The 18,392-nt window shown below is 35.8% G+C and overlaps 1 protein-coding gene across 10 annotated transcripts in view; it reads right to left on the bottom strand.

Annotated features, from left to right (window-relative positions):
• The window catches only part of SMG7 (SMG7, nonsense mediated mRNA decay factor), a 74,971-nt gene that overhangs the window by 10,447 nt on the left and 46,132 nt on the right, over positions 1 to 18,392 (bottom strand). For 5 of the 10 annotated variants that reach the window (XM_011364557.2, XM_011364554.2, XM_023533250.1 and 2 more), the window contains 10 exons: positions 14,006 to 14,177; positions 12,747 to 12,818; positions 11,775 to 11,925; positions 11,286 to 11,421; positions 8,871 to 9,033; positions 8,367 to 8,523; positions 5,686 to 5,756; positions 4,494 to 4,554; positions 2,413 to 2,532; positions 1,226 to 1,514 (listed from right to left, as the gene is read on the bottom strand). In XM_011364557.2, coding sequence (XP_011362859.1) covers positions 1,226 to 1,514; positions 2,413 to 2,532; positions 4,494 to 4,554; positions 5,686 to 5,756; positions 8,367 to 8,523; positions 8,871 to 9,033; positions 11,286 to 11,421; positions 11,775 to 11,925; positions 12,747 to 12,818; positions 14,006 to 14,177 — 1,392 coding nt within the window. Of the gene's footprint in view, positions 1 to 1,087; positions 1,515 to 2,412; positions 2,533 to 4,493; positions 4,555 to 5,685; positions 5,757 to 8,366; positions 8,524 to 8,870; positions 9,034 to 11,285; positions 11,422 to 11,774; positions 11,926 to 12,746; positions 12,819 to 14,005; positions 14,178 to 18,392 lie in introns of all 10 variants that reach the window. The other 5 variants (XM_011364555.2, XM_011364553.2, XM_023533248.1 and 2 more) reach the window with 1 other exon arrangement.

The raw sequence follows: 18,392 nt of genomic DNA on the forward strand, positions 1-18,392 counted from the left end.
GAGGGATGAGAGACTGGAAAGGAGATTTTAACTTTAGTCTGGACCTTGCGGAGCAGGCAGGAACTGCTGGATTCTTTACCCTTAACGCATTGATCCTTCGGCTGTATAGTTCTTCTGGTTCCCCATGCCTGGCCCCAGCACTTCTTTCTCTGTGCCTTTTCTTGATTTCTACCATGTTTTTCCTCTACTATTAATTTTAAAATGGAACTATTATGTTCTTATTTCTCCCTTTCTCTCCCCAAAAAATCCTTGTAAAGGAAAAATATTGAAGGTACTGTTTACTTGAAAGAAGCATTTAATAATGTAAGGTTTCCCATGCCTACTGCAAATGAATGTCTAAGCCAAAATGTGTTAACAAATCAAACTGCTACTGAGGCATTTAACTTAAACATTAATGGTACCAGCTCAGAGTTAAGACCCATTTCCTTATACATGAAATCATCTGTAACTCTTTGGATAGGCATTAAATAAAAAAAACCAAACAAACAAAAAAACAAAGTCGCAAATAACTGAGCAGTGTTTATCTTTTCCCAGCAGGAAACTTGGGTTCTTGCTTTAAAACTTCCCATGAGCCAAGGTAACACTGAAGTTTTATGATGCTACTGGTTGGGACAGAGATACATGTCAAGAAAAAGAGCCTCATCATTTTCCAAGAATATATTTTTTGAGTAGTTAGTTTGAAAGAAAAAACCGTATAAGCCTTAATATACTCTTGGTACTACTGGATCTATAAAAGACGCCAAATTTCTCACTATAGCATTAACAAATGGCGATTATACCTTCCAAAGAAAACATACGTCTTTGTTGAACTGACAGCTCTGCAACTGGTCACTTGAAACCACTTAAATTGGAGAGAACTGACAAAAATGTCAAACGGGTCGAGACTCTTTCACTCACATGACAATTTCCAAGAGTTGAGGAAGTAACCACCTACGGTAGCTCTTTATATGACCTTACTATGCAGCATTCGAAGAATGCATTTAAGCTTCTAGAACAGCCGATTCTCAAGGCTTTAGGAACAAAATAAAAAATCTTGCCTTTTGTGTGAGCCTTCCTCTACCTGCGTTATAGTTCAAATACAGCTTACCTGCACTGCCACATTCTGCTTTCCTGTTTCCTGTAACTTTTCTAAGGTGCATTTCTTGGTTTCTGTTTTCCTCTTGCTGTTGTCCTTCTTTCCATCATTCTTAGTTACAGTTACTCCTTTGCTATAGTCCCTTCTCACCTCTTTGGGAGGAAAACTTCTTCCTTGGTCTCTGTTCACTTCTCGTGGCTTAATGTTCTCTTTGAAGGTGACCATTGGTTTCTCTCCTGTGTCACAGTTGTTGCTTAGGTTTCGGCCCGTAGACAGCACCGATTTCAGTCCTGGGTTCCCATCTGCAGCCAGCGGCTCTATCATAGATGTTTCTTGCAGAATGAGGTTCTCTTTGGCTTCAGTGGGGTCTTCCAGTATTAACTCTGGGATTTCTGTGATAAATAACAATTTCCCTACCTCATTTTCACACTGAATCAGCCTAAAAAAGTAAAAATAAATCCATATGTGAAAAATGGGAACCTAATAAGCAACATAATTGTGTATGGATCCAACAGTCCTATATTCCTAGCCCTAAAAACTTGGATACAGCAGGATATAACAATGTGCACTCAGGTAACAAAAGAAGTCACGGAGAAACTCAGAATCTTATCATCATACTGAATACTGAACATCACCAAACACATTCCTACGCTCTTTTAATGTTTTCCAATAATTACAGCTACATTTACTGAGCATGCGAAGCACAGACACCAGATTAGGCCTTTGATGTAGTTAGCTATAATTCCTGTTTTACTGGTGTGCACGCTGAAGCTCAGAGGCAGTAAGTTCACTCATAAAATCACTCAAATGCTTACACTATGACAGAAACCGCAACACACAAAAATGAATATGAAATAGTTACTGACTTGGTAAAGGCTATAAGCAGTTGGCAAGATCCCAAGGATCCACACCTGGGGAAGTGGCAGAACTGGAAACTGAATTCAGACCTATCTGCCTCTAAACTTTGTGCTCTCTCCACTAAACCGATGCCTGCTCTGCTTTGTCTTTAGCCACTAGCACCATCCTGGTCCGTCCTGACTGAAACTGACCGCCATGCCTATCAATACAAACCACCATAGCTGTGAACATACAATTTAGTTAGATTTACATACATGGTTACATATTAGAGCAGAAGCTCATGATAAACAAGGGCGGCAAAGCCATTTCTCTACAACAGGCACGTAATGGGGAGAACAGAGTTTTCAGGGTATACTAATGATCACTAGGGTCCATAATTTCCTGTGACCAACATTTTGACTTCAGAGTTTATGATCAATAAATAGCAAAGACTAACACACAGGTGGCGTTTTTGTGTGTGGTGTGTGTGTAAGAAATACCTTGGCTGATTATCGGCGATCCATTTGCCTATGGAGATCAAGCGTTGCTGTCGAATCTGTCGTTGCTGACCTTCTTTGTCTCCTGTAATACCCTGGTGGCCCTTGGAAAAATCCAAGTTCCTAAAATTGATATAAGCAAGTTACAGAAAATTAAACTGCTGAAGATATTTTCCAGGCAACGAAGTTTACCTAATTAACTGAAATGGCTTGATTTTTCCATACAGGTTAGTGATTTTAAATCCAATGAAGCAAAACGAAAAAAAAAATATGTAAAGAATAAGAGAGCATAAGAAAAGAGGAGGGTTAGTTCATTTTGATAAGCTCGGAAAAGCTTTCACAGAGTTGATACTTAAGCTGGACTTTGGCCAGGTCTGGGTTGGTTAAGAGAAGAGTGAGGAGGAAAAGGGAATGTTCTAGGCATAGCATGAATGAAGGAATAAAAATACAGAGCTATTCAAGGAGCAGACTTAGTGAATGCATAGTACGTGTAGGTAGGTATTGGTGGGGAGGAGGGTGAAAGTAAAAACTATGGCTGAAAAATTAAGCACTGGATAGTGATAGAAAATATGCCGAAAAACTAAGCATTTGGACATCAAGCTAAGAAAAATACTGGAACAACAGGGGGTGGCAAAATCAAAGTTTTTATATAAGTAATGGACATCATTAGGTCTACAGTTTAAAAATACAACTGTGGAAGCAGGGTAGCAATGGAATACAGGAGAGGAACTATACGTACGCAAGTTGATTAGGAAGCTTTTTTATATTCCAAGTAAATGATGATAAAAGTCTGAACTATGAAGAACAAATGAGAGGAGTTGGATATGAGGTGTTCTGGACACAGAATTACAAAGACTTGGTGAGAGAGATTAACGAAAATAAGAATTTTCAGATTTCTAGCTTGTTCATGTAAGTGGGTAATGGCACAGAGATAAATATAGAAAGACCCTATTTTGCTGACCAAATAAGAAAATATAAGTTCATCTTTGGTCATGTTAAAGTTTAAAATGCATAAGGGAGATCAGATTATCAGAAACAGAAGTCCAAACTCCAAAAGAAGTCGGAACTGAAAAATTTCACACTTACTATCCAAGATATGAAAGCTCCAGGCAAAGAAATGGATCTGATCACCAGAGAGATGTAGAGTGTGAAGGGAAGGGCAAGGGAAGAACCCTGGAGAACATCAACATTCCGAGGCACGTATTAAAAAAGAAAGAATGAAAGAGACTGAGTGTTAAGGGCAGAAGAGTGGTGTCACAGAGCCAAGAAAAAGATTTCGTGAAGGAAGGAGACCAAACAGACCCAATGCTAGAGAACGTGAAATAGGATGAAAATTATAAAGAAGTCAATGGAATTTGGTAACTAGGAGAGAACTGCAGCAGGCTGTGAAATAACTGGGAATGAAGCAGTCAGTAAGATCAACTTCCACTACTCTTTTAAGAAGTTTGATAATGAAGAGAAAGGGCGAGGGTGAGAATTTCACTTTTTAGAAAGAATAGGGCATACCTGAATGGTACTAGACTAAAAGGAACTGGTTGTTTAAAAAAATTAAAAGATACTGAAAATACAGTGGAAAGAGATTACAGATGGATGTAGGGATGGAATCAAGGACACAGATGAAAGGATTAGACTTGAAAATGAGTAGAAGTTATTCCTCTGAAAGAGGAGGAAAAGAGAAAGAGAATGATTGGAAAAACGGAGTGCTTTTCCTCATTATTGATATGAAAAATGTCAAGCGATAATATCCTCTGGTTTACATTTGGTTCCCATTTTTGAGACTTTCCCTCTAGTTTCAAAAAAAGTATAAAAAGTGGAATTCAGTGAATAAATATCACTTGGAAGAAGCAATTTTCCTTTTCTATATCCATATTTTCTAAGCACTTAGTATTGATATTACACAGGAATTAAAGGCACAACGTAGACAAATCCATTTTACACCAAAAACTTTCACTATTAGTTGCTGTTAGAAAAATAAGACAAGACTGGAAAAGATCAAAGGTGCTTCTACACTCAAGCCTGATTCCAATTAATTTTAATACTGCAATTACCAGCAATGAAATAAACCTTCTTCAGCCGCCACCTACCTGAAGGAAGGTCTCAAAGCCAAGAATCCTTGCAACTCAAACTCCTCTGGAAGTGGTGTAGCTAGAGAAGGGTAGAAATCAAGATTTGTAAGTATTTTAATTAAAATACTGTTGTTCAGCAAAATACTCATTAAAAGAGAAAAATGAATACCTTCTATACAGAAATAGACTACCTATGATGCTTACAACTCTCTGATCCTCTTTATAGTAAGTAACGCTGATGAAATAACTTATCTGTCAAAGTCCTGCATGTTGTCTTTGGGGTCTAGTCATTGCTTTAATTCCCACCTCCTACTCAGTGCTGAGGAGGGTGGGTGAGGGACTTTTTTTCCCAGTAATTTTAAAAAGTCATAGCCTCAGAGCTAGTAATCCAAAGGATTGAATAACAAGACTGACGTCACCTGGGAACCTGTAAAAAATGCACAATACTGGGCACTATCCCAAATCTACTGAAATATAAACTACATTTTTACAAAGTCCCAGGCGATCCATTTGCAAATCTTAATGCTTGAGGAGCACTGACCTAATAGAAGAAAAATGATCAGAAATGAGTCAATTACAGATTGTTGAGTGTAGAATTATTTATAATGGGGAAAAGTTTTAAGCAAATGGACAATGATTAAATAAATTACGGTATATCCACAGCATGGAACATTATGCAGCCAGTAAAAATCATGCTTCGAAACGTTTAAATGACAAAGGAAAATGCTAAAAATATAATGTTAAATTTAAAAAGCAAGTACAAAGCTGAATTTGATACCAATCACATACAAATGTGTACACATAAGAAAAGGCCCACAGAAAATATACTATCATGTTAACAGTACAAAATATCTCTCTGTATGAGAGAATTATGGGTGACTTGTGTTCTTTATATGTTCATGTCTCAACTGTTCTATGAAAGCAGGTATTACTCTGACCGAGTAACATAGTAAGAAAAAGGAGGAAAGAAAGAAGACACAAAGAACTGGAAAGTATTGTACCCTCTGGATTACTATTCAGATGGAGCTAAACAGGAGAAGAAGCTGCTGAGAGAACTAGAAGAACATCACCTCTACTTCCACCCACTTCACCAGTCACTTCTGAGATATTAGATTTAATGCCAAACACTTAAGAACAAAAACCTGTTTCTGTCTGACTTCAAGCGCACTATTAGTGGTGGAGAACAACACGAGGTGAAGGCAGCCCTTACCATTAGTACTGGAAAGATCCTCTTCATGCGGATGGAAACTATTTAGAAGAGAAATTAGCCAGGGCCAAATGCTGTAAATTAAAGAGATAGTTCAGACTTTATTTTTATATAAGAGAAACCAGAACACTAAAAAGCCATACAAATATTATCTACAGGACCTACACTTTATGCATTCTTTGCTTGCTTCAACATTTTAAAGACTATATGATTTCCTAAAACATATTTTCACAGACGTCTAGAAAAAAGATATACCAGAAGGGTCAAATTTCCATGGCAGAGACCTATGACTGTAGATCATTTCCTAGGTTCCTAACTTAACAACTAGTAAAAATAATTTTTCAGTTTTAAACACTGAAAATTGATGTTTACTAGGAAAACTTTGACCAGGGAAACATTTCATGTTTTATAGAGCTTTCACATATATCATCAGTTGTGTGACCACCACTAGTTCGTAATCTAAGACAGGGTATGGGTATACCAGCTAAATCACATTCTCTGTTCAAAATGATGAATGCTTTTTTCCTTATTATACAAGAAAGTTCACACATTGTTACAACAGCCTTACCTCTAAACTGTTTCCTAACATAAGAAATTTTTGTGAAAGTATGCAATATTAAAAAACATTTTAAATATTTATTAAAAATATTTTTATATTTAATTAAAAATATTAAAAATAATCATGTTCTACTTACGGTAATATTAAGCTTTTCTTAGAATACATAGCAACTAATATTGGTGAAAAGTGTGTTTTTAATAAAAGCCTAGGGCGAAGTGCCCAAGTTAGAGAAACTGAATATAAATAATCACATCACAGAAAACTGGAAGTTGACAACTATTTCTAATAGTTGTGCACCTTGAGATACTAGAATATGCTACTTAAAACAATAGAAAAAAATATATATATATATAGAAAAAATATATAAGAAAACAAACACTGAAGAATAAATGTCTGTTACAAGCTTCTGGGGATATAAAAAATTACAAAAGACAGTTGAAAAAGAAGATTAATAACCTAAAAAAGAATATTAGACTAGAACAGTTTATGCAACAAAAATAAGATCTCAAGAAAGGAGACTGTAGAAAAAGAGCACAAGTAGATGACTTAACGATATGTAGCTTTACCCTATTTTGAGCCACTGTCTACAACAGGAAAAAAATGCATTACTTCTTCATATATTTATTAGCTTAAGACAGATAACACATTCTTGAAAAAGTATAGGAGAAAACAAGTTCTAAAAATGGAAAAGGTCCAGAAGCCAGAAACTGAAAATTTGACTATATGTAAAATTTCAAGTTCACATACAGAAAAGAAATTGTTTTTTCATTATTTAAAAGATATAAACGAAGAATATTACTTTAATATAGCAAACATATATGAAAAATCTCTAGTTTTTGAGAAATACCCCACACTAGTCTTTAAAATGAGTAGTAGCAATTTAAGATAGAATGAAATACCTGCAAGGGCATAATTCTAAAGATCCTGATATATGTGACAGGAGGAAGAAGAAAGAGGGAAAACAATGGTTTGTAAATAAAACGATTCCTCTGTCTAAATATCTTTTGCCACAATAAGAAATGGGAACGCAGTGAATGGGCCCAAAAGGTCACTGCACAGGAACAAAACAAACAAAACCATCAATCCCTGCCCATAAATACGAAAACTATAAGCAAATGTAAAACACAGCTCTTCTTTCACAGCATTACTGATACAATTTACTGAACCAAATACAAGTTTGGGTTCTAAAGTACATGAGGGAAGGAAAACTGTACAGCTTCTGGGTCAAGAAATAAAAAATATGCACCAGGAAGCAACGTCTAAAAGTCTGTATTACTAATACCTACACCGACATGAAAAGGAGACGTGTGGTATGCTCTATGTTGCTAAACTCTATTCATAACAATGGCAAAAATGAAGGCGCTTATAGATAGGTTTAAGAGGGAACAGGAAAAAAGAACTAAGAAGTAGAGGGATCACGGGGTCTTAAATGTGGCGAGGGCATTTTCTAGGTTGTGACCTTGGTCAATGTGCAGATGCTGAGCCACAAAGCAGAAATTTCAAAGATTCTTCTTATATCTACCATCAAAATATGCAGAGGAGGAACTGCAGAGCCTTACTGGAAGTATTCCTACATCAAAGATAAACTGAAGGCTCTCATTTGTCACTCTAAAATCAATAGTTCCTTAGAACTGTCAAAATTACTCTGGTTACTTACCAAAATAACCTCCAATCTTCTATGCTTAAAACAAACAAATATTAACTCAACTGGGTGTTACTATAAGGCAACATCTAACAGCTTACGTATAGAAAATAATGGAAGAAGTAAAAATCTCCTCCCTATAACTCCTAAACAGGAAGTCAAGGCATATTGTAATGAATAAGAAACAAATTGGTTTAGTACAGTTTCATTTGGAATATGAAAAATGCCTTTTCCCCAGAACAGCATCCAGGAATAGGAGGAGTGCAAAGGGAGTCAGAAATCCTTTAGATTGTGCCTCACATGAAGAATTCAAACAAATAAAGGAAAAGCATACAAAGAGGTCTTCAGTTCCATTTCTAAAGAGTAGGAAGAAAATACAAAATCTTCATTGTTCCAATGTGTTTTAGGAAAGCAGTTTGTACATATCTATGAATATCAAATTTAAAAAGCACACATGCTAATATGAAATTCTAAGATACTTACTACTGTCTTTCATCCACCACTGCCTCTTGAAAGACCCTGGGTCTGAGTCTCAGCCAGTCCATGGAGACCTTGACCGCAGGAAGGGGATAAGCATTGTATGACTCTTCCTGAGACTTGTTCTGCAGAGGACACTTGCACAGTATGCCAAGAAAAGACACTTAAAGAAAAAATGTATTCAGAAAGTGTTAAGATATTTGAAACTGTGTACCGGTCCAAATTAAAATATCATTATGAGCTTTCTGCTGTGTTCTACTTAACACTGAAATATCTCACAGCTTCTTTCTAAAAAGACATTTTCTTTCCCATGTTAAAACTATATATACACAGTTGGCGAGAGGGTGTCGGCAGATAAAGTATAGAACTTAGGGTTCAGGCCTCCTGTTTCAATATTAAGAAATACAGGATTTTTAAGTATGTCACTAATGCTTTGTTATATTGATGAAATTGTTTAAGAATATGCTTTCCAAAAAAATGGCACAGAAAGTTAAATGATTTAATACTCACTAAAGAGAGCCAGCAACTGTGTCCAACACAGTTGTTCATCTTGGCTGTAACTATGCTGCTCTGTTTCATTGCTAAAGTCACGAAGATGATGAAGTTGAAACAGGTTAATGACAGTGACGTGAACTAACTGCTGAGAGTTGAAAGCTTTTTGAAATAGCAGCCTCTGTAAAAGAAGACCAGAATACTGCATATATTATCAACAACAGGAGCCATCTTTGACACAAATTCAACTGGCAGTCTGCACTTACAGTCACATGGGTAACAGCAGAATTACAGATAAAGTAAGTAAACCGTCCCACTCTTAATCTCAGTATTTTAATCGACTCTAATGTGGTCCAATATTTTTCGTGCTGACTCTCTGCCTTTAAAAGAATTAACCTGGACACCACAGAGCTGTTTGAGCTACTTTTCACAATAGTTTTCTCCCCTGAGTAATAATATATCTTCTCATATGACCTGAATAAAAAGTTTTGGGGATGCATCAATAAATTCATATACCTTTATCCATTAGATAAAGTTTTGGGGATGCATCAATAAATTCATATACCTTTATGCATCTTTTATAAGAGGTGCATACGTACTAAAATATTAAATTGGGATCAATGACTAGAAAGTAGATGCACACTGTGAGAAACAAAATTCCAAACAAAAAGACTCAAAACATGTATTTTTGAACCTCAAAATGTTTCTGCGTAGTAGCTAAAGACTGATAGACACGCTGAAATTTACACTATCTACATATGCTTTTGAAATACTTTTGAGTATTTACTTAACTATGCTAGAATTTCACTCCACTAATATTCTTCTAATATTTCAGTACTGGGGTAAGGTTTAAAATAGATCCGCCTCATACTGCATTTGATTTTAGCATGTTGGAATGATACTTCAAAGTGTATTTTAGCAAATGCTCACCTATACCCACCAGAATTTTACATACAGAAATACATATGTGAAGAGAATATTAATGCATGAGGCTGAACCAAATGCAAAACTGACCAGGTTCTAGACTAGAACAACTTACACGGAAAAGACTTCATTAAGGTAGGCCCTCCAACTCCCCATTTAGAGAGTATCTCTCTCAGAGAACCAGAGCTGGAAGCAGTCTAAAGAGGTCATCTAGTCTCACTCCCCTGATATTTAACAGGATTGCACCTATACCATTCAAGAAGGCTGTCAAACCGACTGAAGATCTCGAAAGAGAATCCTCGGCAATATCCTACAGATCTGTTTAAATTTTAAGATTTAATTTTAGCTCTGACCTTAGAAAAGACAGATAATGTTATTTTAAAATAATCTTTCATACATCTGAATACTTATAATGAAGATACTATTCAGACATGTTTGTTCTTTCCAGACTGAATGCCTAAGGCATTAAAAAGTTAGTTGTCCCTTTAATGCCTCTAACTCTAAATCCTGGGCTAAAGTTTGAATAGGCCCCTAAAAGCAGCAGAAAATGGTAGGAGACTTGTATTTTAAAAGTTTATTTTAAAACAAACTATTTCGATTATAGTTATTTAGTATAATTTCTTTTACATAAAAGGTATTAACTAAAAATGACTATCTGTAAAAATTATTTCACATTGACTATGCTTGGCTAATTTATGTCCCTTAACTGTCTAAACTCTACAATCTCTGGAATGTAAAACTTTTATAATACTTATAAAAACCGTAAAGGAGTTATGGACAATTCCCCAAAGGTACAGATACCCAGAAGTAATCAAGAAATATAAACTGTCCCCTACTATCTTGTTTATTGTTGTTCCCAGTGACTAACAGTGACTGATACACGACAGACTGCCAAATGTGTGTTGAATAAATGAATTAAAAATTTTTACTCCTCCCATATTTTACATATTATACATATAAACTGCTAATTTATATACTAATAAAAGATCATTTTCATATATATAAATAGAACAAAGAGTACTTATTTTAGCTCCTTATACAAATTAGTAAACTATATTCCTGTTGAAATTTCGCATTCCTTTCCTTCAAATTACCACAAATCCTGATGGATCAAAGCACAAGAATGAGCATGATTTGCAGAATGGAAATACCTATAAAGTAGGTAACAGAATCATATCTGAGAATATAGAAACCATCAAAAGTAGTGCTTTCCAAAGACTTTAGATAGCAAAGTGCTCAGTCTAAGAAAGGAGCTGTTGTTTTTCTCCACTTTGATCCCTTCTGCCAAATGGCATCTACTTAGTGAAAACATTGCTGCGGTATGTATTTCTTTATGTAGATGGTACCTTAGCTCAAACTGAAGTGATGCTGTGTGCTAGAATTTTACGCTTCAAAGTTAATTTTTACCAACAGCTCACAGCTAACATAAAAACTGGGAGCAGCTTCCTCTAAATCTAACGCTTCCTGATTTAGACAAGATAAAATAAATATCTATTTTTGAAATCTAACCTTAAACTGTTCTTCCAATTTCTCTCGAAGAGGGCTCAACTTTTCCAAGCTCTTACTCAGGTACACATGACCGTGGAATTTAATAAACGCCTTGATGAAGTCAGAAACTCCCCACTTGGTTTTCACCTCATCCCGGCTGAAACGAAAGAAAAACTTCCATGAATTTTAAGCAGCAAAATGGCTAAAACCTCTTTAAAAACACACGATTTGAGCACCTGACACACAAGGAGAGGACCCTGCATCTGACTGACTATTCAGCTGCAACACTCAGATCAGTGAGTATTTAGCAGTCTATACTCCTCCACTGGGAATAAGTCAGATGCTGATCCACTGATCAGTGATGACTACATGCAAAACTATTACGACTGTTTATAAATCAGGCAAATATAAGAGAAGCATAGGTTACTGGTCATTATTTCTTATATGCCCAAACTTGAGGAGTGAAGGCCACTAGGCTACACCAAGTCCTCCTGGAGAAGTCAACCCTACCTTTCCAGTGCTTTAGAAAGTGCTTTTTGTAGATTAGTGGAGGCAGCTGGGAAAGGAAACTTCACAGCAATGCTTCTGCAGTAGTAGAAAATTGTGGTCAGATGGTCTCCCTTGGAAGAAGCTAAGATAGCCAACTGATTGTAAGGCTGACCTAGGGGAGAAAGTTAAGATTCTAAAGTTAACTGAAGATGCAAAAAACTTGTTATCAGAATACAGATGATCAGTTTTTAAACCTTTAAATTAATAATGTGGAATATTTTATAAAGTAAATGTCATGACTACCTCATTACAAATGGGCATAATGTAAAAGATCACACTTCGGTGGAGAGCACTATACAAGACTTCAGAAAGGGCTAGATAGTAATATTTTTTGGCTCTGTGGGCCAGACTCTCTATCACAAATAACTACCAAACTCTGCCACTGGAGTAAGGTGGCAGCCACAGCAACATGAGACAGTGTACCCAACTGCCATCCTGCTTGAGACACTTTCAAAGGGCTCCTTTCAGAATTGAGAGAAATTTCAATGTGGCTTAACAAGAATGACTTCTATCACCAAACGTAATTTCTCTAATTCAGGAATCACTGCTAACGCCTATTCTGGGGCCACCAAACGACAAAAGCACTATCTTTCAGGTAATAAAAAATAATTTTTCTAGGACGGAAATGATGGTATTAGAGAGGTAATTAATCTATAAGTAATTTAGGAAGCCAGAGTGTTGAAATAATTTTAGATCACATTAGGGGATATTCTATTTATACTGCTTTATCGACATCAGTAATCATATTAAAAAATAATAATTTCTGGTTATATAAGATGACCAGTTAAAAGGAAAAATATAATAATCCATACCAAAATGTAGTATTTTTCGCTTTCATAAAATTTGAAAGGTGAGCCTTCAATTATTTTCCATATTGCTATAAAGAATGAAGTGTCACTGTCAAACACAAGTTGACATGAGAGGCTCACTCACCATTAGAGGGGACAAGCTGAGCTGCATGCCTATAGTAGGACTCTGCCTGGCTGGTCTGGTTTCTGTATCGAGCTGAGAGAAGGAGAAATTTTAGTTTAAAAGCAAACAAACAAACAAAGCAACGACTAGGGTAATATTTCCAAAACAGCTATAGTTTTAAATTCTAGAGATAATAAACACATTAAAATTGATTTGAGAGCATTAAAGACAGAAAATACTTTAAAACAAATTAACTATAGGATTATGTGTGAAGTGTCCGTCCGGCTTTCCCTGTTCAGGACATTTAGCATGTAACCAACTTGAAAGCTTACCTAGCCCCCATTTTCAGGTCCTCCAGGGTCATGCATCACCAGCTCCCACTATGGACTATGCTGGTGACCTGGAGCCGGCCAAGAAGGGGTGAGTTATATGGCACTTAAAAACAAAACAAAACAAAAAAACACTATACAATATGATCTGAAAATTATGTATTTCTTCAATATCTTATAAAATGATTTTGTAAAATGCCTCATACCTACTGCAATATTATATATGTGTGTGCAAAGAATACATTGAAAACAAAACAACCTAAAAACACTATTCTTTGAATCTTCAAGCAGAACTTAGTGCTTACTTGAAATGTGACCCCCTCACAGAGTCAATGATTTATGACATCAAGAAGTCTAAAATCTTTGATCTTAAAGCAGTAATGTTCTCTATTCTCTGTTATTTGAGGACAGCAAAACATAATCCTATAGTTAATTTGTTTTACAACCTTTTTTAAGTCGCCTTAAAGGAATGAACAAGAAAAAGCTATGTAACATTCCAGATAAAATATATAAAATGGAAATACAAACTTAACTGTAAAAAAGAAACAATTAAAAATGAGCTTTCAATGTGCTGGCAGGAAGGAAAGAAGGTGATCTAGCATCAGAAGGAATAATTTGTAAACCCTGCAATTCCAAGAGCACAGACTTTTAATTAGAAAATATTATGGCACCACTTTGAAAAGTTTAGCTTTGATTACATTTTTGCTCTTTATTATCTGCCTACATCTGCATAAGTCTGAATAAAATCTAAATCTTAATAGAAAAGTTACTTCCTTCAAGATCCTCTAATCCCAAAACACAGAAAAAAACTCCTTAAAATATATTTTATAGTTTCCTATTATGACAATCTAAATCGTGTGTGCATGCTCATTTTAAAAGAAGAGTTTCTGTCTATGACCACTCCACAGCAAAGGATGATGTAGCATCAATCCCTTCACACCAAAGGCTCACCAATGTCTCCCAGGTGAACGAGGCAGTGCTGGCAGATATAGGAACAGGAGCTAGACTGCGGCTTCACTATGGCGCTGGTATGCGTCTGTTTATTGCTGATAATTCCCAACTGGGAAGACTTCACGCGGCATGGTAAATCTACATTAAACACTGTACATAGTTCTTGTAATAACTAAAAGGAAGACATGAGCAAAATTTAGTACTGTCAGAACCGGTAAGTCAGAAGTGCTACAGAGTAAAAGCTCATATACATTAACATATGTATGTACCTAATATCATATACTGCTGACACTTGAGTGAAAACTATAAGAAAATTTTATGGTAAACTTTCAGAGGATAATTAGTAACAATCATTACAAATCACATCTCTTGAATTCTCAAGTAGCAGAGCAATTTAGGATGTGCGCTAAAAGGAACAGCAGCATTTAAAGACCTCAACCAAATTCCTTCAAAGAAGTCCACATGTGTCATATGTGCTTTCTCAATTCATATCCACTCCTCGATCCATTATGATCTGAATCCCACACAATCCCCCTCTGCCCATCCCACCATCTACCACCACTCTACTGTAACTGTTGTTAATATGACAACTAGTTGTCTAATAAGCAAATACAATGAACATTTTCAGTCAACATCTTATTGGACCTCTGCTACATTTAAACAACTGATCTTATGGTTGATCAATGAGCTTTTCTATTTTTTATCTAGCCAATCATTCCTTTTCGGTCATCTTAATTTAAGGACTTTTCTGCCCCAACCTTACTCCCCAAGGGCTTCGTTCTTGCCCGCCCCCACCCCGAGTTCTTTGCTTCCTATTCTATTCATATATTTACTTATAAATATTATTCATTCAAATATTTGGTTACTGTATTAGATACCCTGGGGTAAACAAGACACAAAGAGATGAGTAAGAAAGTCTGCATCATTAAAGAGTTCACAGCCAAATGAGCAAAACAAGTACTTAAAATAGGGCGTAGGAGAAGGGAGAGAGGAGAGAAAGGAAGGAGGAAAAGGTATCATGATAGCTTAAGCCAATAGAATATTCTACCGTTATAATTAATCTCATTCCCTGGTTATCTGACACATTTGTCTCACTTTATCACTGTAGTAAACTAGCAGTAATACCACATATGTAGGTATAAAGTTCCAATTTATTTTTTCAGAAGAGGATATGAAAGCAACAGAAATATCAAGTGATTTGACTAAGGTTACAGAATTAGAGCTACCTTGACTCTATTACCACTCTAACATGTGCAGAATTCACAATATAAAATAAGACACCCTGAGGACCCGACTCAGAAGGATTTGAAATGTCCCACCTTTTTCTTAAGATAAAAACCACCTCCATAATTGAATATAAACTCTGTGCACCTTTCTAAGCATAGAAATTATCTACTTCACCTTTACTTATACCTGTACATTTGTAATGGGCAAGAAATTTGCTGACATAAAATTGGGTTAATGAACAGAATGGCTAGAGTCAGGAAATGTAAAAGGCAAGAAATACGAAAAAAGGAACAAAAAAACAACAGCAAAAAAACCAACCCAAACTAGACGACCATGGAAGATAAGAAGAAACACGACAGGATAAAAAATTAAGTTTAGTAGGTACTAAAAGAACAGACTGGAAAACTAGGCAAAGCTGAACATCAAGAAGAAAAAAAAGAATGTTTACGAAAAGTAAATCAAACATGGTTGGCAAATCATGTGGAATGTTTTATAATAAAAATTTTGCCTGCATGCAGGTGTTGTAGGTACAGACACCAAAAAGTTTCTGCTGGCTCAAGGACTCTGGATGAGAGAATTCTGGTTGGCCTAGAGGCAGAAACAAGGTGAAATTAAAGAAGAGAAACAGAAGTTTCCTAAGTTGAACAAAACTACATTTGGCAATTTTTCCGTGAAAACTCTTATTATACTGTTCCACTGTTCCTTAGCTCTTCACTCTATCCTAAGAATGGAGAACTATGAAAGTATATAATATCACCTTTGAAATTACTGCAGAAACTTAATGATAATGCTTTCTCTTTGGCCCCTTTTTCCTTAGAATAAGGACTACTGTTCTTTGATCCTTAAAAAAAACCTACAGCAGAATGTTAACATCTTCACTTTGATTGGGAATTCGGTTCCGGCTTGGGGCACCATGCTTTAAATGGTTAACAAAATCATAACTAAGAAGTCAAAATCATCTTCACAGAAATTCTGACTGAGAGAATTTAAGTAAAGGTGAAGTAGATAATTTCTATGCTTAGAAATTAGAATTAGAAATTCCATCCAGTCCAATCAGACTTCCATCTCTGCCACTACTTTAGTCAGGTTTTATCAAATCTGAGATACCATAAATTATAAGATGAATTATTTTATGACACTAAGGAGGAAAAAACCTACTGCATATTAAATGGTGACATCACTTTTTGTAAACTTACCCCTATTTCAGAGATAGTGAAATATGAAAAAACTTTTAGAAATGAAGACATACGGTGTTCATTAATTTCACCAATGACTTCCATGTTGTCAAATCTAATTGGCCACTTTTTAATCATCTTATTTGACTTCTTAGCAGCATTTGAGAGGGTTCATTACTCCCTCTACTTATTGAAATGCTTTTCTCTTGGCCTCTGAAGCATCTCTTTCTGATTTTCTATTGCTATGGTGGCTTCTCTTGTTCTAAACCTGTCCCCACCTACTGCTGTGGTTTTAAATACTGGGCACTGTGCTCACTTCAGCAGCACATATACTAAATAGTAAACACTTATGTCTAAGTCAGGGTTCTTTATTGTAATCATAAAATTTACTCTGGCCCTGACCTTGTCACTGAGCTCTAAGCTTGTCTACCGTAACAATGACCTCTTTGACATCTCCACTTAGATGTCAAACAGGTACCTCCTCTAATTTAACATGGACAGCTTTTAACAAGAGCTGCTGTCTCATCAGTGCTTCCTATCTAAGGAAATGGTACAACCAGTCAACTAGCTGCTCAATCTGATACCTCAAGTCATCTTTGACTCTTCCCTTACAGATTCCACACATCCAATCCAACCCACCAGCAAGTTCTGCAGGCTCCACTTTACAAATCCATCAATTTTCCATTACTATAGTAATCCTAACTAGCTTCCATCCCTGACCCCTGCTAATTCATTCTCCACACAACATTCAGGGTAATCTTTAAAAAATGCAAATCTCTTCATGTTACTCCATTGCATACTCTCCAGGCTGGTAACTGCACTTAAATAAGTCATGGAGATGTACAGCATAGGAAACATAGTCAATAATATCAGAATAACTTTGTACAGAGATGGAACATTACTAGATTTGAGGCGATCACTTCAGAAGGTATACAGCCATCAGATCACTATGTTTTATAACTGAAATTAATATAATGTTGTATGTCGACTATACCTGAATAAAAAAATTAAAATTCGAAACTCATGTTAGCCTATAAGGTTGTATAATGATCTGGACTTGGTCTACTTCCCCAATCAGGTAGCTTCACCTGCACTGCATGTAATCAAGAGAGATGTATGGAACATTACTATTAGCGACACCATTAACCATTTCAATTATTAAAAACCAAGACAACATAAAAATGCAAGTAAAAAGTCCTATTAATGTTGATATCTGTAAAAAAGTGTACTGATGCTAATTCTACAACTGTTGTAATTGCTTGACCATTGCCTACAGAATGCAGGTGGGAGAAAAATCAATGCTTATAAAAATTTTAAAAAATAAAGTTAAAAATCATATTACCTACCTAATTTTTCCTTATAAAACACTATTTTGAGATATCTGAATGATTTTATTATTCACCTGCTTATAAACTGTTTTTACAAATACCATGTCCCTCAATAAAAATGATTCTTGCTTTACTTCCTTATAGATTTAATTTACCAATGCCCAATTAAACCCTTGGAAATATGTTATATGTGTGTCATACTATAAAAAAACCGATCTGTATAATGGCTATTATAAAAATGTAGAAGGTGCATGCCTTCCCTCTCCCTCCCCCTCTCCCTCCCCCAGGGTCAGCTGCACCAAATCCCTACTGCTCCCCTACGTCAGCTATGTGCACAGCTGCAGTTTCTACTGCATGGGGAAAGGACAAGAAATTTGACTAGAAACGAGACCGGAGTTAGAAAACTGAACTATGTTTCAAAAACCTAAGAGCAACCACAATGTTTAGGAATCTGGCCAAGGTGTTACCATGGGAATCTGGAATTCAACAAAGCATAGCTGGGAGCAGTCACAGGGGTAGTAGGGGCTGGGGTGGAAGGGTGGGAGAAACATCATTTTTGTTAATATTCCACTGAGTTGAGACTACTCAATATAGAGATTCAAACTGTATACATAACTTTTATCATGATTTTTCACTTAATAATACAATTTTCTCATC

Source organism: Pteropus vampyrus, unplaced genomic scaffold, assembly GCF_000151845.1.
Source record: "Pteropus vampyrus isolate Shadow unplaced genomic scaffold, Pvam_2.0 Scaffold98, whole genome shotgun sequence".
In the NCBI taxonomy this organism is placed as follows: Eukaryota; Metazoa; Chordata; class Mammalia; order Chiroptera; family Pteropodidae; genus Pteropus; species Pteropus vampyrus.